At 41.2% G+C, this 18,100-nt stretch overlaps 1 protein-coding gene across 1 annotated transcript in view; it reads right to left on the bottom strand.

Annotated features, from left to right (window-relative positions):
• Positions 1-2,063: 2,063 nt before the first annotated feature.
• Positions 2,064-18,100, bottom strand: part of LOC122796832 (zinc finger protein 84-like) — a 279,258-nt gene continuing 263,221 nt past the window's right edge. Inside the window, 2 exon segments of the mRNA XM_044065575.1 lie at positions 2,064-2,489; positions 2,492-4,630. Coding sequence (XP_043921510.1) covers positions 2,380-2,489; positions 2,492-4,630 — 2,249 coding nt within the window. The 3' untranslated portion in view covers positions 2,064-2,379.

Genomic DNA, 18,100 nt, shown 5'->3' with positions numbered 1-18,100 from the left:
ACTGGCAGAGGGAAGTCATTGGGACTGTTTCCTAAATGGCTGTGATTTGTCTTCTCCACTTTTGGAGGTAGAAGCACCCCATTGTTTGGGCCTGTATGAGCCCTGGGGCTGTTGTCTGCCTCTAGGGCGTCTGTATCTGCCTCTTTTTGGCCTGTCTGACACGGGAAAGGACCAATTCTTAGAAGGCCAGTTCCTGCTAAATCTGGGTGGCTGTACCTGTAAGAAATCCTTTACTGTCTGCATAGATTTAGCTTTATCCTCCATTTTATTCAACACCTCTTCTGCCTTAACACCAAACAAAGTATCATGTTGTAATGGAGCATCCAATAATTTTGCTTTAACATGATCGGGCAGAGTCTGTTCCTTTAACCAAGCATGCCTTCTAATGACAGAACCTGTTACAGCGGTCCTGCAAGAGGCCTCCAGTGAATCATAACCACATTGCAAAGTATGCTTTCCCACTTGTTCAGCTGCATGCAATAAATCCTGCATTTCCTTGTTCTCAGTATATTCAGAATTTGTCAACATTTTCTGTTTAAGCAGAGACATTAAGTATTGCTGATATTTAAGCATATGAAACTGACAATTTAAAGCCCTTACAGCCAAGGTAGCAGAAGTGTAAACTTTTTCCCCCATCTGTCCAGTGCCCTTGAATCTCTGAGGGGACAAAGTTTTTTGCAGTAGCGGCCTTGACCCCTTTGGGACTCTGAGAAATAGTTTCTGGGTCAGCAGCAGGGTTTTTATATAGAAATTTATGAGAATCTGGAACCCTGTAGTATCTGTCTGGCTTAACAGGCGCAGGAGGTAAACAGTTGGGAGACAGGCCGGACTCTGAAAATACATCATCTACAATGTCTAAACAAGTGGAATAGCAAGAGGTCTGTGCTGAGGTAGTAAAATAAAGTTTCTGAGCCTTTTCTTAGAATCTGAGTAATCTTGGCTTTCCCAGTGGAAATGCTCCCTCGTGGTATGCAGGGTTTCCCCAAAGGAGTAATCCTCAGGAGAAGCTGAAGGAATAGATTCTTCAGCAACAGAATCCTCATAGGGAGGAATAGAGTATCCCTGTTCTGAAGAGGAATCAGAGGAAATGGAAACCCGATCACAGGAATCATATTCAGTGTCTTGCCTAGGCCTCTTATCAGGAGGGGGATGGGAACCCCTGATCAAAGTAATTAGGTCTTCGGCCATTTTGAGCATCTGTTTCTTAGGCATGGAAGTCTGTCCTGGAGAATGCAGTACTCGTTTCCTTGTCTTTAAAACTGTTTTAGACTTTGTCTTGGACACTGAAGTTGGCTTGATATAAAGTTGTGTAGGTCTGATAACACCCTCAGAAGCCGATGCCTGCTCAGTGGCTCTGGACCCATCTGAGGGATTAGTTTCCGAAGGCCCAATTTCTTGAGTATCCAGAGGCCTAGTTGTCTCCACGTGGAAGTCGGAGGCAGCCTGTGCCTCTGAGGTAGTGGGAGTCAGGGGATGCGAAAGCGCCTCACTGAGAAATGGCGACTGGCCTAGAAGAGGCTTTGTCGTTGGTTTTGGACCTCGGATGCTTGTCCTTTTCTTTATCCTTGCACTTTTTATGAGCTCCGGTCATCGGCTGTTCCGACAGCATTATATAGTTAAACTTTCGGCCAAAGTAATGAAAAGCAAAATCATACCGACGCTTAATAGTGCGTTGGTTAAATCTAGCACAAAACCGACAACTAGCAACGTCATGGTCAGGGCCTAGGCAAGGAATACAGTGTGAATGAAAATCCTTATGAGGTATTTGCTTCCCACAAAAAATACAATTAACTTTTTTTGACATCGGTCTGGAGCAAGAAAAAAGTTTCCCCAATGGGGTAACTTAGCTTTATTGAAGACTTTGGATCTGAAATTCAATTTCGAAAATCTCAGGAGTCGGCTGACCGGCACTTGTGAACTGCTTTTGCTTCGGGCACCGCGCAGCAAGAAAGACTGAATAAAAATGGCGTTGGCTGCATCTTTTATACCCCTGGTGCACTGCCATCAGGGAAGAGGCGACAACAACTGATGCCGGACCAGGACTTTGGAATTCAGGTCGACTGCGGGTAGCCTGCCAGCAGGATAACCCAAATGTAATGACTGCAGCAGTGAAACACGATGAACATCTGCACACCTATACATGTGGCCAATTTCTAGAAGGCCCATACATCTTTCAGACTGAGAGACTTACAATTTTGTCATACACTACTTTTATTTATCACTGGACAAGCATGGAACAACTTTGTTTTCCCTTTTTGAACTTCTCCAAATCTTGTGGGTCTCTAATACCATGACAGGAATGGATTCCATTCCTAAGTCAAAGTATGATTAAATTCATGAAATTAGTATTGTTTCAGTCTTTGATGTCAGCCAGAAATGCTAAGTATGGGTTTTCTCATGGGCTGTGAGGTGGCCCTTTTGTGCAAAACTCTTGCCACAAGCTGCACATTTATATGGCTTCTCCCCGGTGTGAATTCTTTCATGAATTTTAAGTCACCTCTCTGTATAAAACACTTGCCACATGATGTACATTTAAAGGATCTAGTTCCACTGTGGATTTTCTCATGAACTGTAAGATGACCCTTTCCTGTAAAGCTCTTTCCACACGTGTTACACTTATATGGCTTTTCTCCACTATGGCTTCTCTCATGCACTGTAAGATGGCCCTTTTCTATAAAACACTTCCCACATGTGGCACATTTATAGGATTTATTTCCACTGTGTATTTTTTCATGGACCCTAAGGTTGCTCTTTTGTGTAAAGCTCTTGCCACAAACTGCGCATTTGTAAGGTCTTTCTCCACTGTGGCTTCTTTCATGCACAGTAAGTGTGTCCTTCCGTGTAAAACTCTTGCCACATGTGGAACAGTTATATGATTTACTTCCAGTGTGAATTTTCTCATGGACTCTGAGAGTACTCTTCCATGTAAAACTCTTGTCACATATTTCACACTTATATGGATTCACCCTTGTGTGGATTTTCTCATGGTATGCAAGGCTACTCTTTACTACAAAGCTTTTTCCACATGTGGCACATTTGTAGGATTCACATTCAGTGTGAGTTTTCTCATGCACTTTAAGTTTGCTCTTTTGTGTAAAACTCTTGCCACAAACTGAACATTTATATGGTTTCTCTCCACTGTGACTTCTTTCATGGACAGTGAGATTGTCTTTTCTTGTAAACTTTTTGCCACATGTGGAACAGTTGTAAGATATTATATTTCCGGTATGGATTCTCTCGTGAAACCTGAGGTCATGCTTCCATGTAAAACTCTTGTCACATGTTGCACATTTGTATGGCTTCCCACCAGTGTGGATTTTTTCATGCACTGTAAGGCTACGTTTCTGTTTAAAGCTCTTGCCACATGTGGAACATTCATAGGATTTATTTCCTATGTGGGTTACCTCATGTACTGCACGACTGCTCTTCTCTGTAAAACCTTTCCCACAAACTGCACATTTGTATGGCTTTTCTCCACTGTGACTTCTTTCGTGGGCAGACAAGCTTCCCTTCCATCTAAAACTCTTGCCACAAACTTGACATTTATATGGCATCTCTCCACTGTGGCTTCTTTCATGGGTAACAAGGGTACTCTTCCGTGAAAAACTCTTGCCACAAATTGCACAATCATGCAGCATTTCTCCACTATGGCATCTTCCATGAGCTGTTAGTTGGCCCTTCTGTGTAAAACACTTGCCACATGTGGCACATTTAAAGGGTTTATTCCCACTGTGGATTTGCTCATGGTCTCTAAGACTGCTCTTCCGAGTAAAACATTTGCCACAGGCTAAACATTTGTATGGCTTTTCCCCAGTATGGGTTTTTTTGTGGACTGCCATGTACTGTTTCCACATAAATCTCTTGCCACATGTGGCACATCTATATTGTTTTTCTCCTCTGTGAAGTTGCTCATGAACTGTGCGGTTGCCTTTCCATGCAAAGCTCTTGCCACATGTGTTACACTTATATGGTTTCTCCCCTGTATGTATTCTCTTGTGGACTGTTAGTTTGCTCTTCAGTTTAAAGCACTTGCCACATGTAATACATTTAAATGTTTTCTTGACTCTGTGGATTTTCTCATGCAGTGTAAGGGTACACTTCCATGCAAAACTCTTGCCACATGCTGCACACTTATATGACATCCCTCTCGCATGCACAGCTGAATGTTGCATGTCTTTGTATTTATCACACGTATCAAATTTAGAAGGCCTCTTTCTACTGGAGAGCTTCCTGTTTGCTATTTGTGCATCCTTATACTTCTCCCACTTCCTAATTCCTTTATATTTTCTAGAACTATAACAGCTGTGATGAGAGTGGAACACATTCCTTAATCCCTCTTTAATTTTAGCATGGTAATGTGTTTTGAGGGCTAATGGAAACAGGAATTTCTTTTTAAAGTTTCCATATGTGTACAAATTCTTTGGCTTATGAAGCTGCCGATGGCATCTTAGTCCATATTTCTGAATAAAACTTGCATTATACTCTTCACTCATTTGGTGTTTGTTTCCTGTCTGAACAGTCTCACATGTTGTGATGGTCATCTTACTGGTGATGCTTTTGGCGCATTCAGACTTTATAAGGTCCTTTGAAGGTGACGTCTTACTCTGAATGTAAGTCACCCACCTGCAGACTTAAAAAAGAAATATGAAATTAATGTCATATCCCGACTCAATAATATTCTGTTTATAGTTCTATTTTCCCTTGGCATTAATATTCTGGTATTAACTTTGCACAAAGCAATACTGCAAGTACGTTTCACTATTTTACACAAATACAACTTACTGTTTGCAATGATAGCATATATGTATACATACTTATTTAAAAAATCATATGCATTTCACCAATGATTCAATAGTCAGGTTTTTAAAAAGAGTAACATAGCCCATCTCATCATGACTATACCCTTCAGCCAACACAAGGATTTGCACAATTTTTGACTCCAAGAATTATAGCCAGCATATACTGCATTTCACATCTCCATGTCTTGCAGCCTTAACATGTCACATGTGGCATATTTCAGTGAGGTTTCCTCACATACCTTACCTCTTTTCTAATGTTAATATTTATTATTTGCCCCCAGACTGTGATTTGTTCATTATTTTAAAGAAGCTCCATTCAGAATGCTGCAAAGAGAAGTTTTTATACACATAATGTTCTCCTCTTTAACTCTGGTTACAAGAATTACTACTGTCCACATGGAACAATGGAGTGTGGGTTTAAACCATGGTTTATTAATAAAACAATTACCATAATGAAAATGGGATGGGATAACATACATTACTGACTAAAATAGCATACCAGAGCACTCTCTCTTTAAAGCTGTTAAATTACCTATGCCTGCCAGGCTGATCTGAAAGGCACACAGCAGCAGGGGACAGACTGACGAAACAGGGCAGTATATTACGAATCACTATGTGGATGAAGAAGGGTGTTCAGGCTAAATCAGAGTAATCAGAAGACATTAAGAGGGTCTCTGAGGCTACTTCAACAGAATGAGAACGGTGGCTAGGAATCAAATTCTGCAGAAGCAAGCTGGCTGAGATAGAAGAATGAAATTGACAGACTTTATATCTGTGGACTGGTGTCGTTTAGTGCACTGTACTGTGTGAAAAAAAAAAACATGCTTTTTATATCCAAGAATTGCCAAGGCTTCGAGTCAGAAGTAAACAAGTTAGTTTTCAAAACAAAATCTGTCATTGTTAGTATAACTTGCATAAACCAAACCGGGTAGCAAAACTAATGGGCCAAAACACAACATGCTTACACCAACAAAGTCAGTCTGAAGTTGTCACAGTCATGGACAATAGTATGATAAAACAGTCCCCAACCACATATAAAAGGTTATACCAAGTGTGTTTTTGCAGATTAAGGATAATAATTTTAAAATAAAACTTTGGTTGTAAGACAAGCAAATTCTGTAAAAGCAATTCTACTGCCCAGCAATATGTTGGGGAAAATACTTATAAAAGCAAAATGGCATCTTTGAAATTAAAGAAAAGATAGATGTTCTGGTGTTTGGGTAGCAGTGTGGTAGGGAACCAGAGAATTTGTACCCCACCCCCAAAATGAAAGTTAAATTGTCTAAAAGTGATCTACCTAAAGACCAGAAGTTTGATTGTGAAAGGCAAATACTGCTCGATTATGTAAAAAAATGAAGTTTCTAAAGTGGTCAGTGATAAATAACATTGCAGTAATTTTATTTATTTATTTATTTTGAGAACAGAAAGGTGAGGTATCAATATAAAATAAAGTCAGAATAACAGTTTGGCAGAATTTGCGTGGTAACTTCCAACATGTAAAGAACAACTGAATTGGAGAACAAACAACCAAAATGGCTAACTGTATAAGTTACAGGTAGGTCAGTATGCAACTCAATAAGTATGAAAAAATAAAATGCCTCTTTAAAGTCCAGTATGAAATAGAAACCTGGTGACGTGCTTTTACTAAAGCAAGATCTGTGATACTTAAGTATGGAAATACAGAGAAAACAAAGAAAAAAGGGTGCTAATGCTTGATTTTTGTTCATATTTCTGAAAGGCTCTGTCTCATTCATATTTTATTACTTCTCCACTTCCTCCTTCCTTGTCATCATCTTGTTTTATGCCTTCTTCTGCTAGAGTTTTCTTTATCCCTCATATAGTTTGTATATTTTTAAATATATAGCAGATGTCCCAGTATCAGTTGAAAAAAGAGACAACATAACTAAGGTACTGCTTGCTGCAGGTGGACCTGTGCTCACTCGCTTAAGCAACCTAAAAACACAGATCTGTTTCAATAGTTTCTCGAAAAGTGTACTAAAACATGTAAAAATGTAACAGAATTTGAAACTAAAAAGTCCAGCAAACCAAAAATATAAGTTGAAAAGAAAACTTCTCATGAAAAGCAAAAACAAGGAGAAGCAATTTTTCAAAAACAATCGGCCGTAGCTATTTTACATTCAAGTTAGTGATATGGTAATCTATACTTTAAGAATGGCTGGGATGAAGAGGCAAATAATTTTACACTTCATTTTAATGAAACTGAAACTGCCTAAAAATGAAGGTAAAGACCACAAACCAAGAGACTGTCTGTGGTTAGAATTAAGGCAGAAGTATTTCAGAAATAATGCAATCCGAAGATATTCATAAACTGCAAATCCTTAGTATGGTTTTGGGTTTAATGAAGAAACATCCAGACTTATGTGAAGTAAATGTCTTTCTCAAACAGTAGTGCAAACTTACAAATTTAGTAAATCTGTGAACACAAAATATAACATGGAATCTTTTAATTTTGTGAAGAGTACCAGAGGAAATGTTATCATGGGAATAGAGTTTAAGACGAAATAACTGGTTGAAATGTACAATCTTTAAGCCTAAATTTGTGAAACCACTGTAGAGGGAGATTAAATAAAAGTGTATGTTTTCTGTAGAAGGGCATGAGTATGTGACAAAAAGGCACGTGCAAAAGAATACAAAGAACCAAATATTTGTAAAAAGCTGACTGTTCTGTATTCTTCAGGGACAATCTTATGTCTCAGAATATAGGTGCCGGAAGCTGTTAAAGGCTGGGGGGGGGGGGGTGGTAACAGGGGCACTTAGTGAATTAAAAAGGGTAATTTTTTTATAACTATTTGCTACCACAACATAGGTTCACTTGGAGGACATTTTAAGCTTAGCCAATTCTCTTTTGGTGCTTGAATTACCATTTTCTAATTGGTCTTAGCTATCCCCGTGACTGATCAACTGTATATTAGCCCTAGTGAGAACAACTGTGATCATACCATTAATAATTTGAGGGGCCATGTAAGGGATGCAGCATTTAGTAACTGCCTCTATCCATTAGTGGCATGAGGGGAAATCCTGGAGTACATTTTCTATTACCCATCCTTAGATCCAAGTTGCATTTGAATATGGATGGATGAGCTTTGCTTTATTTTTATGGATAGTCTGTTCCGGAACAGTGGTAGCCTCTGTGATATATATCCATCTCTCCACAACATTCAGTTTAGATATCTGGACTGAGTATTTCTGATGCCATTTGACTTGCTGATGTTCAGTAGAGCCATCTGAATTATGTCAGAGGATGCTTTGCATGCCAGACATGTCACCTCTAAGCACTCTGCAGGATGCTGAGTATAGTAATAAATCTTTGAGGTGGTCCATGCAAGACCTATTGTTTAGGACTTGTATCCTTTTAGTAAGGTGCTTCTGAAGGTATTCCAGTTGTTGCATGGGGCTGGACAGATACATGCCAAAGTGGGCATTATACAAAATGATTAACATAATGAGAGCTTTGTAAAGGGGGACAACAACATCTCTAGATCTAGTCACAATCAATTTGCTTATAAGTTGTGCAATATAGAAAGGCTTTCATATGATTATGGGCACATACTGGTCAAAAGTTACACACAAGTTCCCAAATGCCAAACAATTGGATCAGTTCTCAGAGGGCATTGTCATGATTTTGACACCAGTTATTATTTGGGGCAAACCTTCCTGCATGATGTTTAAGTCATTTGGGGATTCAATAACTTATGCTAGCTTGCAGTTATCTCAAACTTAGCTGGCCAAAGCTCTTTGGTATTTCCTTTTACTTTTAAGATGTATATGCCAAACAAAAAAAAAGTCTCAGCACTGAACCCTGCGAGATTCCATTGGTGATGGGTCTCTTCCCCTGTTTTGATCTCCTGCATCCTGTGAGCCACGTTGGCAATGCAGCTGGTGATGTAAGTGTTTGCTCCTACATTATTCATCTTTTGTATTACACCTGAGTAGGGGATTGTGTCAAAAGGCTTGGCTATGTCAAAGTAATGTGGTGTGAACTGTTTTAGCTTCATCCATTGCTTTGGTAACAAGAGTAAAGCTTAAAATTTGCCCATGATTTTGAGCCTTTCACTTTCCTCTGGGCTGTTTTCAAACACATTTTTAGGGTCATGCATAAATGTATGCATTCCTTCATTCACCTTCCTGATTGTATTAAATTATGTTCCTTGCATAATACAGCACCAGTTGTTAGAATGTGTTTTAAATCTGTAGTTTTGACCTGCCTTCCAAGCAGGCGATGAAGCAAAATGCATGCACCAATAATGACAAAACTTCCCTATTCAGAACATTTCCATGATAACAGTCTACTTCTACACACAATATATAAATTGGGAATCATAACAGTGGAAGCCATAGGCATGTTGCACAGCTTCTTGAACTTATTTTCAATTGGGGGGGGGCAAAAACCAGGGACACATTTTAAACATTGCTTGTATAATTTTGGAAAGTTGCTTGCATAAAATGTGTTACCGCCATGCATTTCACTGCCGAGTCTTGAACCCAGAACCCTGTGCACTGCAGTCAGAGCAACATACCACTAAGCTAAACCAGCAGTTTCTTGAAAGCCAGGAAGACAAACTTAAATGGCTATCATATCATTTAGTGAATTCAGTTCTCACTTCTCACCATAGCTCTCAACCTCTTAGCACAAAAATACAGAACAAAGCCAATAATAGGGGAATACAGCCCCAAAATAGGGACACATTACAAATACTGATTTTTATAACCTTAGAAAATTGCTAGAAAAAAAGGCTTTGTTTTACCACTCCTGAAAACCAGAGGAACAGAATAAAAATGTGAGGCATAAATTCACATGTGATGGTGGCTAGGGACTTTAGGCTTTTTTTACCTGTAACCAAGGTACAGGGTTTGAGCCTGAGTACCTCTAGCCACCAGATGCATCCTGTTGGGGGCATTCACACACACACACACACACACACACACACACACACACACACACACACACACACACACACACACACACACACAGCAGCTTACTCACTCTGGAAATAATATACGTCACACACAGCAGCTTACTCACTCTGGAAATAATATACGTCTCACATACAGCAGCTTACTCACTCTGGAAATAATATACGTCTGTGTTCAGCTTCTCTGTGGTACGTCTCCCAGTAAATCCCAACAGCCAGTCCAGACTCCATCCTCAGTCCTCTCAGTAAATAAGCAGCAGTTTTCATCCTCAGTCCTCTCAGTAAATAAGCAGCAGTTTTCATCCTCAGTCTTCTGAGTAAATAAGTAGCAGCTTTCACGTAGGCAGCTTCTGAAAATAAATCCTTCTGGGATTCCGAGTAAATAAGCAACAGCTAAATAAAACTGTCCATTTCCGCTTGCAAAAGCATTTAAAACCAGCCGGAAATACATGCACCGCGAGCTCAACTTCGACAGTCTGGTAAGCTTAAGCGCGAAAAATGAAAATAAAGAAGTAATTCAGGACAGTTGGGAGGTATGGATGATCTGCAAAAGTGGGGGGGGGCTCCCCTCCCCCCTCACTCTATGGTTCCGGTGCCCATGTCTCAGAAGTATTGTCCTTACTTGTGTATGCAGTTACTTAAAAAGTAATGATAAGCATGTTTTTCTCTTTAAACCAAACTGCTGACTGTTGGAATTTAATGGATAAACATGTTTTGAGGAAGTTATATATTCTGCTTAAGACACCAACAACAGGGGAACTGAAATGTACTGGTCTAAAGATGTGTACAAATCTACATGGTCAATTGTCCAAATCTGCCTAGCCTAACAACAGGATCTTATTGTATGTGAAGCTATATGTTTTGAAACTTGTTCAAAGTTTATTGGTCAGTGTTACATTCCTTTGTCTATCTAACAGCTGACAATGCATATTAAAAGTATATAAGCTAGTGATTTTTAAACTTCGGGGAGACTTTGTTCCTGAAACTTTGTCTCCCACATGCATGTGTATAATAAAGATTTTTGGACCGCTGCCAAAAGACTGGACTCAGTTATTTAGCAACTTAACAGTTGGTGCCGTGACTCGGATTTTCGGACTCTGGGAGCTTTGGCCATAGACAAATGGATGATTAAAAGGGCCCTAAGGAGAATTTTCTGCTATATGTTTGCCTGCGGAACTAGTTCAAAACTGCACATTTCTTTTGTTCCTCTCTTGGCAGAATTTTGTAGGTGATGTACTCAGGTAAGTGTTAAAGTTATTTGTTCTTATAAACTTGATTTATGCATGACTATGAGTTTGGTTGTACAGAGTGATAGTGGGTTTTATTAGGCTACATATTTTTTTTTTTGTATGTGAGTGGGTTTTCTTTTACATTTTTTGGTAGTAGCAGAGACTTCTTGGCAAACTCATAAAAATGGGTGCAAGTGTGGGTAGTTTTGTTAAAGAGCCTAAAAACGGTCCTCCTGCAGGTCAAATGTTTGGAAATATTCACCTGAAAGTTGCAAGCATGTTCGTTTTTGGAAAAGATTGACTAAAAATTATGAAAATTTGATGTTCCAGAAAAAGGCAGTTTTGCCAAAAATATATTAAACGACTTATATAAAAGACTTACAGAAAAAGGTAAAAAAATTCCCTTAGGCTGCTGGTCAGTCTTTAATTCCTGGATGCAGGAATCTAAAGAAAGAGAGAGTCAGTTGTTAGGAGTCTAAAAGATAATACGGAAAAGCTAACTACCCAACTGCAATCTGCCACTAAAATAGTGAACTCCAACAGCAACTAATTCTACTGCCCTTTACCCACTACGAGATTTGGAAAAATTGAAGGCTACTCAAATAATCAGAGAGGAATTGTCCGACAACAATTTTCAGTTTCCGCCACCACCACCACCAGTACATTTCCCTCTATATCCTTCAGCACCTCCCATAAGCCAGTCTCAGCACCCTCCTCCCTACTCACCAGATATGACCATACTACATCTACCTGTCTCCTCGAAGAAACAAAAACTTAAAGAAAACGTAAAGCTCAGAGTGCATCGGCTGAGGCAGCTCCAGCTTCTGCGGCCGATAAATCCCAATTCTCCTCTTTCAACCCAAGTAGAAAAATAAAAATCTTGATCCAAGAATGCATGGATACAACTCACAGCATGGGGCTGCTATCCTAATAAGAGATGAGTCAATCAAATGCCCCTTGTACTGGGTAAAAAAGAAAAATATTACGGGCCGGATATGTTTAATCCAGATGAAATGTCTCCTTCCTTCCCATTCATCCTCAGAAAATAGTGACTCAGAAGATGACAGCTCAAGGTGTCCCGTTGCCCATTGCGCCAGGCCCCATTCCAGCTTTTGGGACCGTACAAGGAGCTAACCAAACTATGCAAGTGGTTAGGGCGTGGTCAGCTGTAGATTTTCAAGCCACAGTACACTCACTACCTCCAATTAGACAAAACCTTGCAAAGTTTGCAAAAGTTTTAGCTGGCCACGTTAAGCTGCAAAACCCAACCAATGAAGAGACCAGAGCGGTACTCAAATATGCTCTACCCCCGACCTCCTAAAGAGTGTCTGGGAACATGCAGGAGTGCCACCCCAAATACCGGAGCACAGTGACCAAGATTGTCAGACATACGGGAGAAAATATTACAAGCCATCACAGTTGAGTGCCCACCAGTGTCAAACTGGTCTAAAATTAAGGCAGTTATGCAGAAGAAGAAAGAGACTATTGATATATACTTAAAACGCATGACTGAAGCCTTCAAAGCCTATTCTGGTTACTCTAAGCTAACGGATGGCCCCACACCAAGTGGGTTATCAGCTGCACTTGTAGAAGGCCTACTGCCCTCCATATGGGACCAGCTAAAAAAAGGTCTGCTTAAACTGGCCTAGTTTAGGTTTGCATGAGTTAGTGTCCCAGATGCAGGAGTTAGCTGATCTCATACATAGGGAAAATTGAGAGCAAAAAAAAAAGAACAGGTGGATTTACAGGTGCAACAGCAACATACATGCCCCAATTGGTGCCCACAAAATAACATGGGAGGAAGATTCCCCTAACCAACCTAGGTTTATGTCCCCACAGCAGCAGGGGTTTCAACAACAAAACCCAAATCCATATTTTAAATGTGGTCAGATAGAGCACTGGAGAAATAATTGCCCTTATCTGCAGCCTATGTCTCAGTCTTGGCAACAGCTGCCTGCACAAAATTCGCAGAGCTGGCAGCCAACTACTACTCAATAAAGTGGGTCCCAGTCAGCTATGCAAGCTATGGCCCCTTCTTTTCAGCCATCACAGCCTCCTGTAATTACTATTCAGTGGCAAGCACCTACTTGACAGACTAGCCAATAGGACAGCCTAGAAAGTACAGTTTTGTACCTACCATAAATGTAGATGTCCGAACTGGATAGCATCTGCAGTCATTACAGCTGGGTTGTCCTGTCGTCAGGCAGCCCTTCAGTCGGCCGGATTCCAAAGTCCGGGTCCGGCTTCGGCTGATGTCGCACTTCACCCGACGTCATCTCTGTTGGTCTTCGGGTATAAAAGCATCAGCCGACGCCATTTTCCTCAGTGTTTCTTGCCCCAGATGCCAGAAGCCCTCTAGGAAGGCTAAAATTTTTGGATAGAATGCCAATGTTTCCAAAAAAGTTATAGGTAAACACAAAAATAAGCATGTATGTACATATATACAAACAAATACACCATAAAAAACTCCCCACCAGTTAGCTATTAGGGGGTAAACACCTAGGAGTACCACAGAGGGGAAGGAGGGAGGGTAATCCTGACTGCAGATGCTATCCAGTTCGGACATCTACATTTATGGTAGGTACAAAACTGTACTATGTCCTTCATGGATGCATCTGCAGTCATTACAACTGGTAGAATACCATAGCCAACTAGGGGAGGAGGATAAAGGAAGATTATGGTGTGTTTAGGATCCCTTGCAGTACAGCAGTGGCAAACCCTGCTCGGGATCTGGAATATAGAGGCAAATTATAATGCTTGGCAAATGTATGCACGGAGGTCCAAGTAGCCGCCTCAATAATGTCTTTGGTTGCCACTCCTCGTAAGAAGGCTGTGGTAGTGGCTGTTGCCCTTGTAGAATGAGGTCTTATGTTCTGTGGAATTGTTTTTCCATGGAAAGAGTAACAGAATCGAATGCAATTTCCTATCCATTTGGAGATTGTCTGTTTGGAAATGGCTCTTCCTTCCCTTCCTGTTGCATAGGCTACAAAAAGTTGGTCAGTCTTTCTGTTGCTTTTGGTTCTGTCCAAGTAGTAGCGTAGCTGTCTATGTACATCCAAGGTATGCAATATTCTTTCCCTCTGTTTTGTGGGTTGGGAAAGAAGGTAGGTAGGTGGATTGCCTGGTTTAAGGACACCCTGGATACCACTTTAGGCATAAAAGTTGGATTAGTTCTCATGGACACTCTATCTTGGTGGAAGATTAGGAAGGGTTGCACTGCCATTAAGGCCTGTAGTTCTGAAACCCTCCTTGCTGAAGTAATTGCCAGTAGGAAAGCAGTTTTCCAAGACAGGTATTTTAGGTCTGCTGTTGCTGCTGGTTCAAAGGGTGAAAGTGTCAACTTTTCTAGTACGAAGTTTAAGTCCCAAGTTGGCAATGGTGGTTTTCTTGGGGGTTTTACATTCTTGATTCCTCTGAGAAACTGTCTGAGTAAAGGGTGTGAAAAAACAGGTGGATCAAAGCTGTATTCTGCTGAAATAGCTGATGCATGTATCTTGATGGAGGAGTAGGACAGGCCTGAATAAAGAAGTTCGGCCAGGTACTCCAGAATATTAGGCATATCTATGTTTGACACATCTTTTCCTCTTTCAGAACTCCAGGTGACAAACCTTTTCCATTTTCCAGCGTAGTTCCTTCTTGTTGAGGGTCTGCGTGCTTCAAGAATAATGTCTTTAACTCTTTGGGAAAGTTCTTGATTAGCTGCTGCTATGTGATGTTCCATGCAGTCAGTTGTAACGTTTTCAGGTTTGGATGTATGGTGCTGTAGTTGTTCTGAGTTAGCATCAAGGGCATCAGTGGTATTGACCACATATTGTTCGAGACATGCTCCTCAGCAGAGGGTACCAGTGTTGTCTTGGCCAGTTTGGAGCTATCAGGATTATTCTTGGCTGTTCCTCCTTGATTTTTAATAATACTTTGTGTATCAAGGAAAAGGTGGGAATGCATATGCTGTTAGGCCTTTCCAGCTGAAGGAGAGAGAGTCCACTTTCCATGCTAATGGGTGGAATGTCCTTGTGCAAAATTTTTGAGCTGGTGATTGTGGGGTGATCGAATAGATCTATCTGAGTCATTCCCCATTTCTTTGTGATGGTCTTGAAGATGTCCGGGTGCAGGTGCCATTCGTGGGCATCGGATGTGGTTCTGCTTAATATGTCTGCTAGAGTATTTTCTTTTCCTGGTACAAATATTGCCTGTAGCTGGATGTTGTAGCTGAGTGCCAGGGTCCACAGTTCCAAAGTCAGTCTGCATAGGGGTGCGAATGAGTGCCTCCCTGTTTGTTGATGTACCACATGACTGTGGTGTTGTCTGTCCGTATCATCAACTGACCCTCTTTGAGAAATGGTCTGAACCTTTGGATTGCCAGTTTTACTGCCAGCATTTCTTTTAGGTTGATGTGCAGGTGAAGTTGATCCTGAGTCCACAATCCTTGCGTTTGTCCATCATGTGGGCCCCCCATCCTAGGTCTGAAGCGTCTGTTGTGATGTTCTGGCTTGCTTGACCTCTGCGAAAGGGAAGGCCTGGGTTTGACTGGCATGCCTGAGCCCACCATAGGAACTCCTGTTTTATGCATGGAATTAGTGGGATTTCTGTTTCTAGGCTGTGCCTGTGCTGGGACCATAAATTCCTTAGGTACCACTGTAGTTTTCTCATATGAAGTCTGGCAAATGGAACCAAAATTATGCATGATGCCATGAAGCCTAAGGCCTGCAGTACCTTTCTTGCTGTTAACTTGTTCAGTTTTGTTAGTGCCAAGAAGTAAAGAGGAGTTCTTTTGTTTTTCTGTAGTTAGGAATGCCATTTGTCTTACTGTGTCCAATTCCTCTCAAGAAAGTCCTTGTTTGGGATGGTATCAGCCTTGACTTTTTTAAATTGACTGTGTATCCCAGTGCTTGTAGCAAGTAAATGACCCTTTGTAAATCTGTTGTCAACTTGCTTTTGTTGTCCCCTTGTAGTAGGCAGTCGTCCAGGTATGGGTAAATTTGAATTCCTGTAGTCTGCAATGGCGATTACTGATGCCAGGCATTTTGTGAATACTCTGGGCGCAGTAGATAAGCCAAAGGGCAATGCTGAGAATTGATAGTGCTCTGATCCTGCAAGAAATCTGAGGTATCTTCTGCAGATTGGTCGAATAGGGACGTGCAGGTATGCCTCCTTGAGATCTAGAGTTACCAGCCAACACTCCTTGCCCAGCATGGGAAGAAGTTGCTGTAGGGTCAGCATTTTGAATTTTGGTACAATGATGTATGTATTTAAGGTGGACAGGTCGAGAATTGGTCTCCAACTTTTTCCTTTCTTGGAACTAGGAATAGTCTGGAGTAGAACCCTTTCCTTGCTCTGCTGTTGGTACTTTTTCCACAGCTCTCATGTTTGCTAACTCCATTATCTGTTGTAGAGCTTCTGCTTTTTGATTTGGAGGTAGATTTGGCATTCCTCTTTTGACTGGTAAAGTGTGGAAGTGGAATCGGTAACCTTGATCTATGGTTTGTAAAATCCACTTGTCTTTTGTTATGTGGTGCCAGTTCTTTGAAAATAAAGTTAACTTTCCGCCTAGAGGAGCTGTTATTTGTTCCCTGGTAGGCGGATTTAGGATTAAGTCACTGTGGCTGTGCTGTTGTAGTGGCAGTGGTTGTGTCTGAGCCTCTGTTGTTACCTTGCCACTGTCGTCCTCTGTAGGCACCACCTCTAGATTGGTTTCTGCCTCTGGGACGCCTATTCCTGCCCTTTGAAATCTTGTGGAGTCTGGAAAGGACCAATTTTGGCAGGCCAGTTCCTGCTAAACCTTGGGGTTGAACTTGCAGGAAATCTTTAACCGTTTGAACTAATTTTGCTTTTTCTTCCATTTTCTTTATAACCTGCTGTGCAGGTGTACCAAACAAGCTTGTCTTATCCATAGGAGCATCTAGCAGCTTAGCTTTAACATGATCCGGTAGAGGTTGCTCCTTTAGCCATGCATGTCTTCTTATTACTGTGCCAGTCATGGCTGATCTAAATGAAGCCTCCAGTGCATCATAGCCACATTTTAAGGAATGGTTACTAACCTGTTGTATGTTATTTACCATCTCTAATACATATTTCTTATCAAGAGATTCATCAATGGTTAGTTTTTTAGTTAACTGATCAAGCATAAACTCTTGGTATTGTATCATGTGGAATTGACAGTTTAAAGCTCTAGCTGAGAGAGTAGCTGAAGTGTAAACCTTTTTACCCCATCTGTCTAGTGACCTTGCTTCCCTTTCAGAAGGAATAGGGGTTTAGCTATGGTCGCTACTGCCTTGGGACCCTGGGATATAGATTCGGGGTCTGCAAGAGGGGCCTTGTAAAGGTGGTGATGAGTATCTGGCACCCTGTAAAATCTGTCTGGTTTGGCAGGGGCTGGGGGCAGTGAATCTGGAGCAGAGCAGACATCATTGAAAGCATCATCTACCACAGAGAACAGGAGGTATAGCTAAGGGCCTGTGCTGTGGAAGGCGTAGAAAGGTTCTAAGTCTTTTTCTGGAATCTGAAAAATCTTGTTGCTGCCATTGGAAATGCTCTCGCATGGCATGTAAGGTTTCCCCAAAGGAGAATTCTTCTGGAGGAGAAGCAGCTGGAATAGATTCTTCAGCATCAGAATCTTCAAAATTGGAGAAAGGGGCCTCTGGCTGGTCAGTTATGTCTGATTCATCAGCTGAATCATCGGAGGACACTGGCTCAGGGGGCTCTGCCCTAGGTCTCTTCTCTGGGGGCTGAGAGGCCCTGTCTGGGTGAGCTTGAGATCCTCTAATTAATGTAATTAAATCTTCTGCCAAAGTAAGCATTTGATTACTAGAAGAGGGCCTGGTAGAGGGGTTTAACAGGCACTTTTTAGAAGTCTTGGCTGCTTTAGCCCTGGCGAAGGCCTTAATGGACATGGCTGCTGGAGGCCTAGCAGCACCACGTGCTGGGGTAGAGACATCCAAGGGAATGGTGTCTGATAAGTCATTGGTAGTCGATAAAACTTCTGAGGTTGGTTCAATAGCAGGGGCATCAGCTGTAGATATAGATTCAGCTGTACTTTGATCAGTTTTCTCGGTTTCAGCGAAACCGAGACACTCATGATTTGTTTAAGCATGGTTTCGGCGAAACCGCGGACCCGAGTGTCGGTCTTTATCTTTGCGTT

The sequence above is a fragment of the Protopterus annectens genome, chromosome 3.part0 (assembly GCF_019279795.1).
Source record: "Protopterus annectens isolate FY-2018-M chromosome 3.part0, PAN1.0, whole genome shotgun sequence".
NCBI classification, from domain to species: Eukaryota; Metazoa; Chordata; order Ceratodontiformes; family Protopteridae; genus Protopterus; species Protopterus annectens.
Note: the sequence above shows the minus strand (reverse complement) of the source record. Positions and strands in the feature narration are given on the sequence as shown.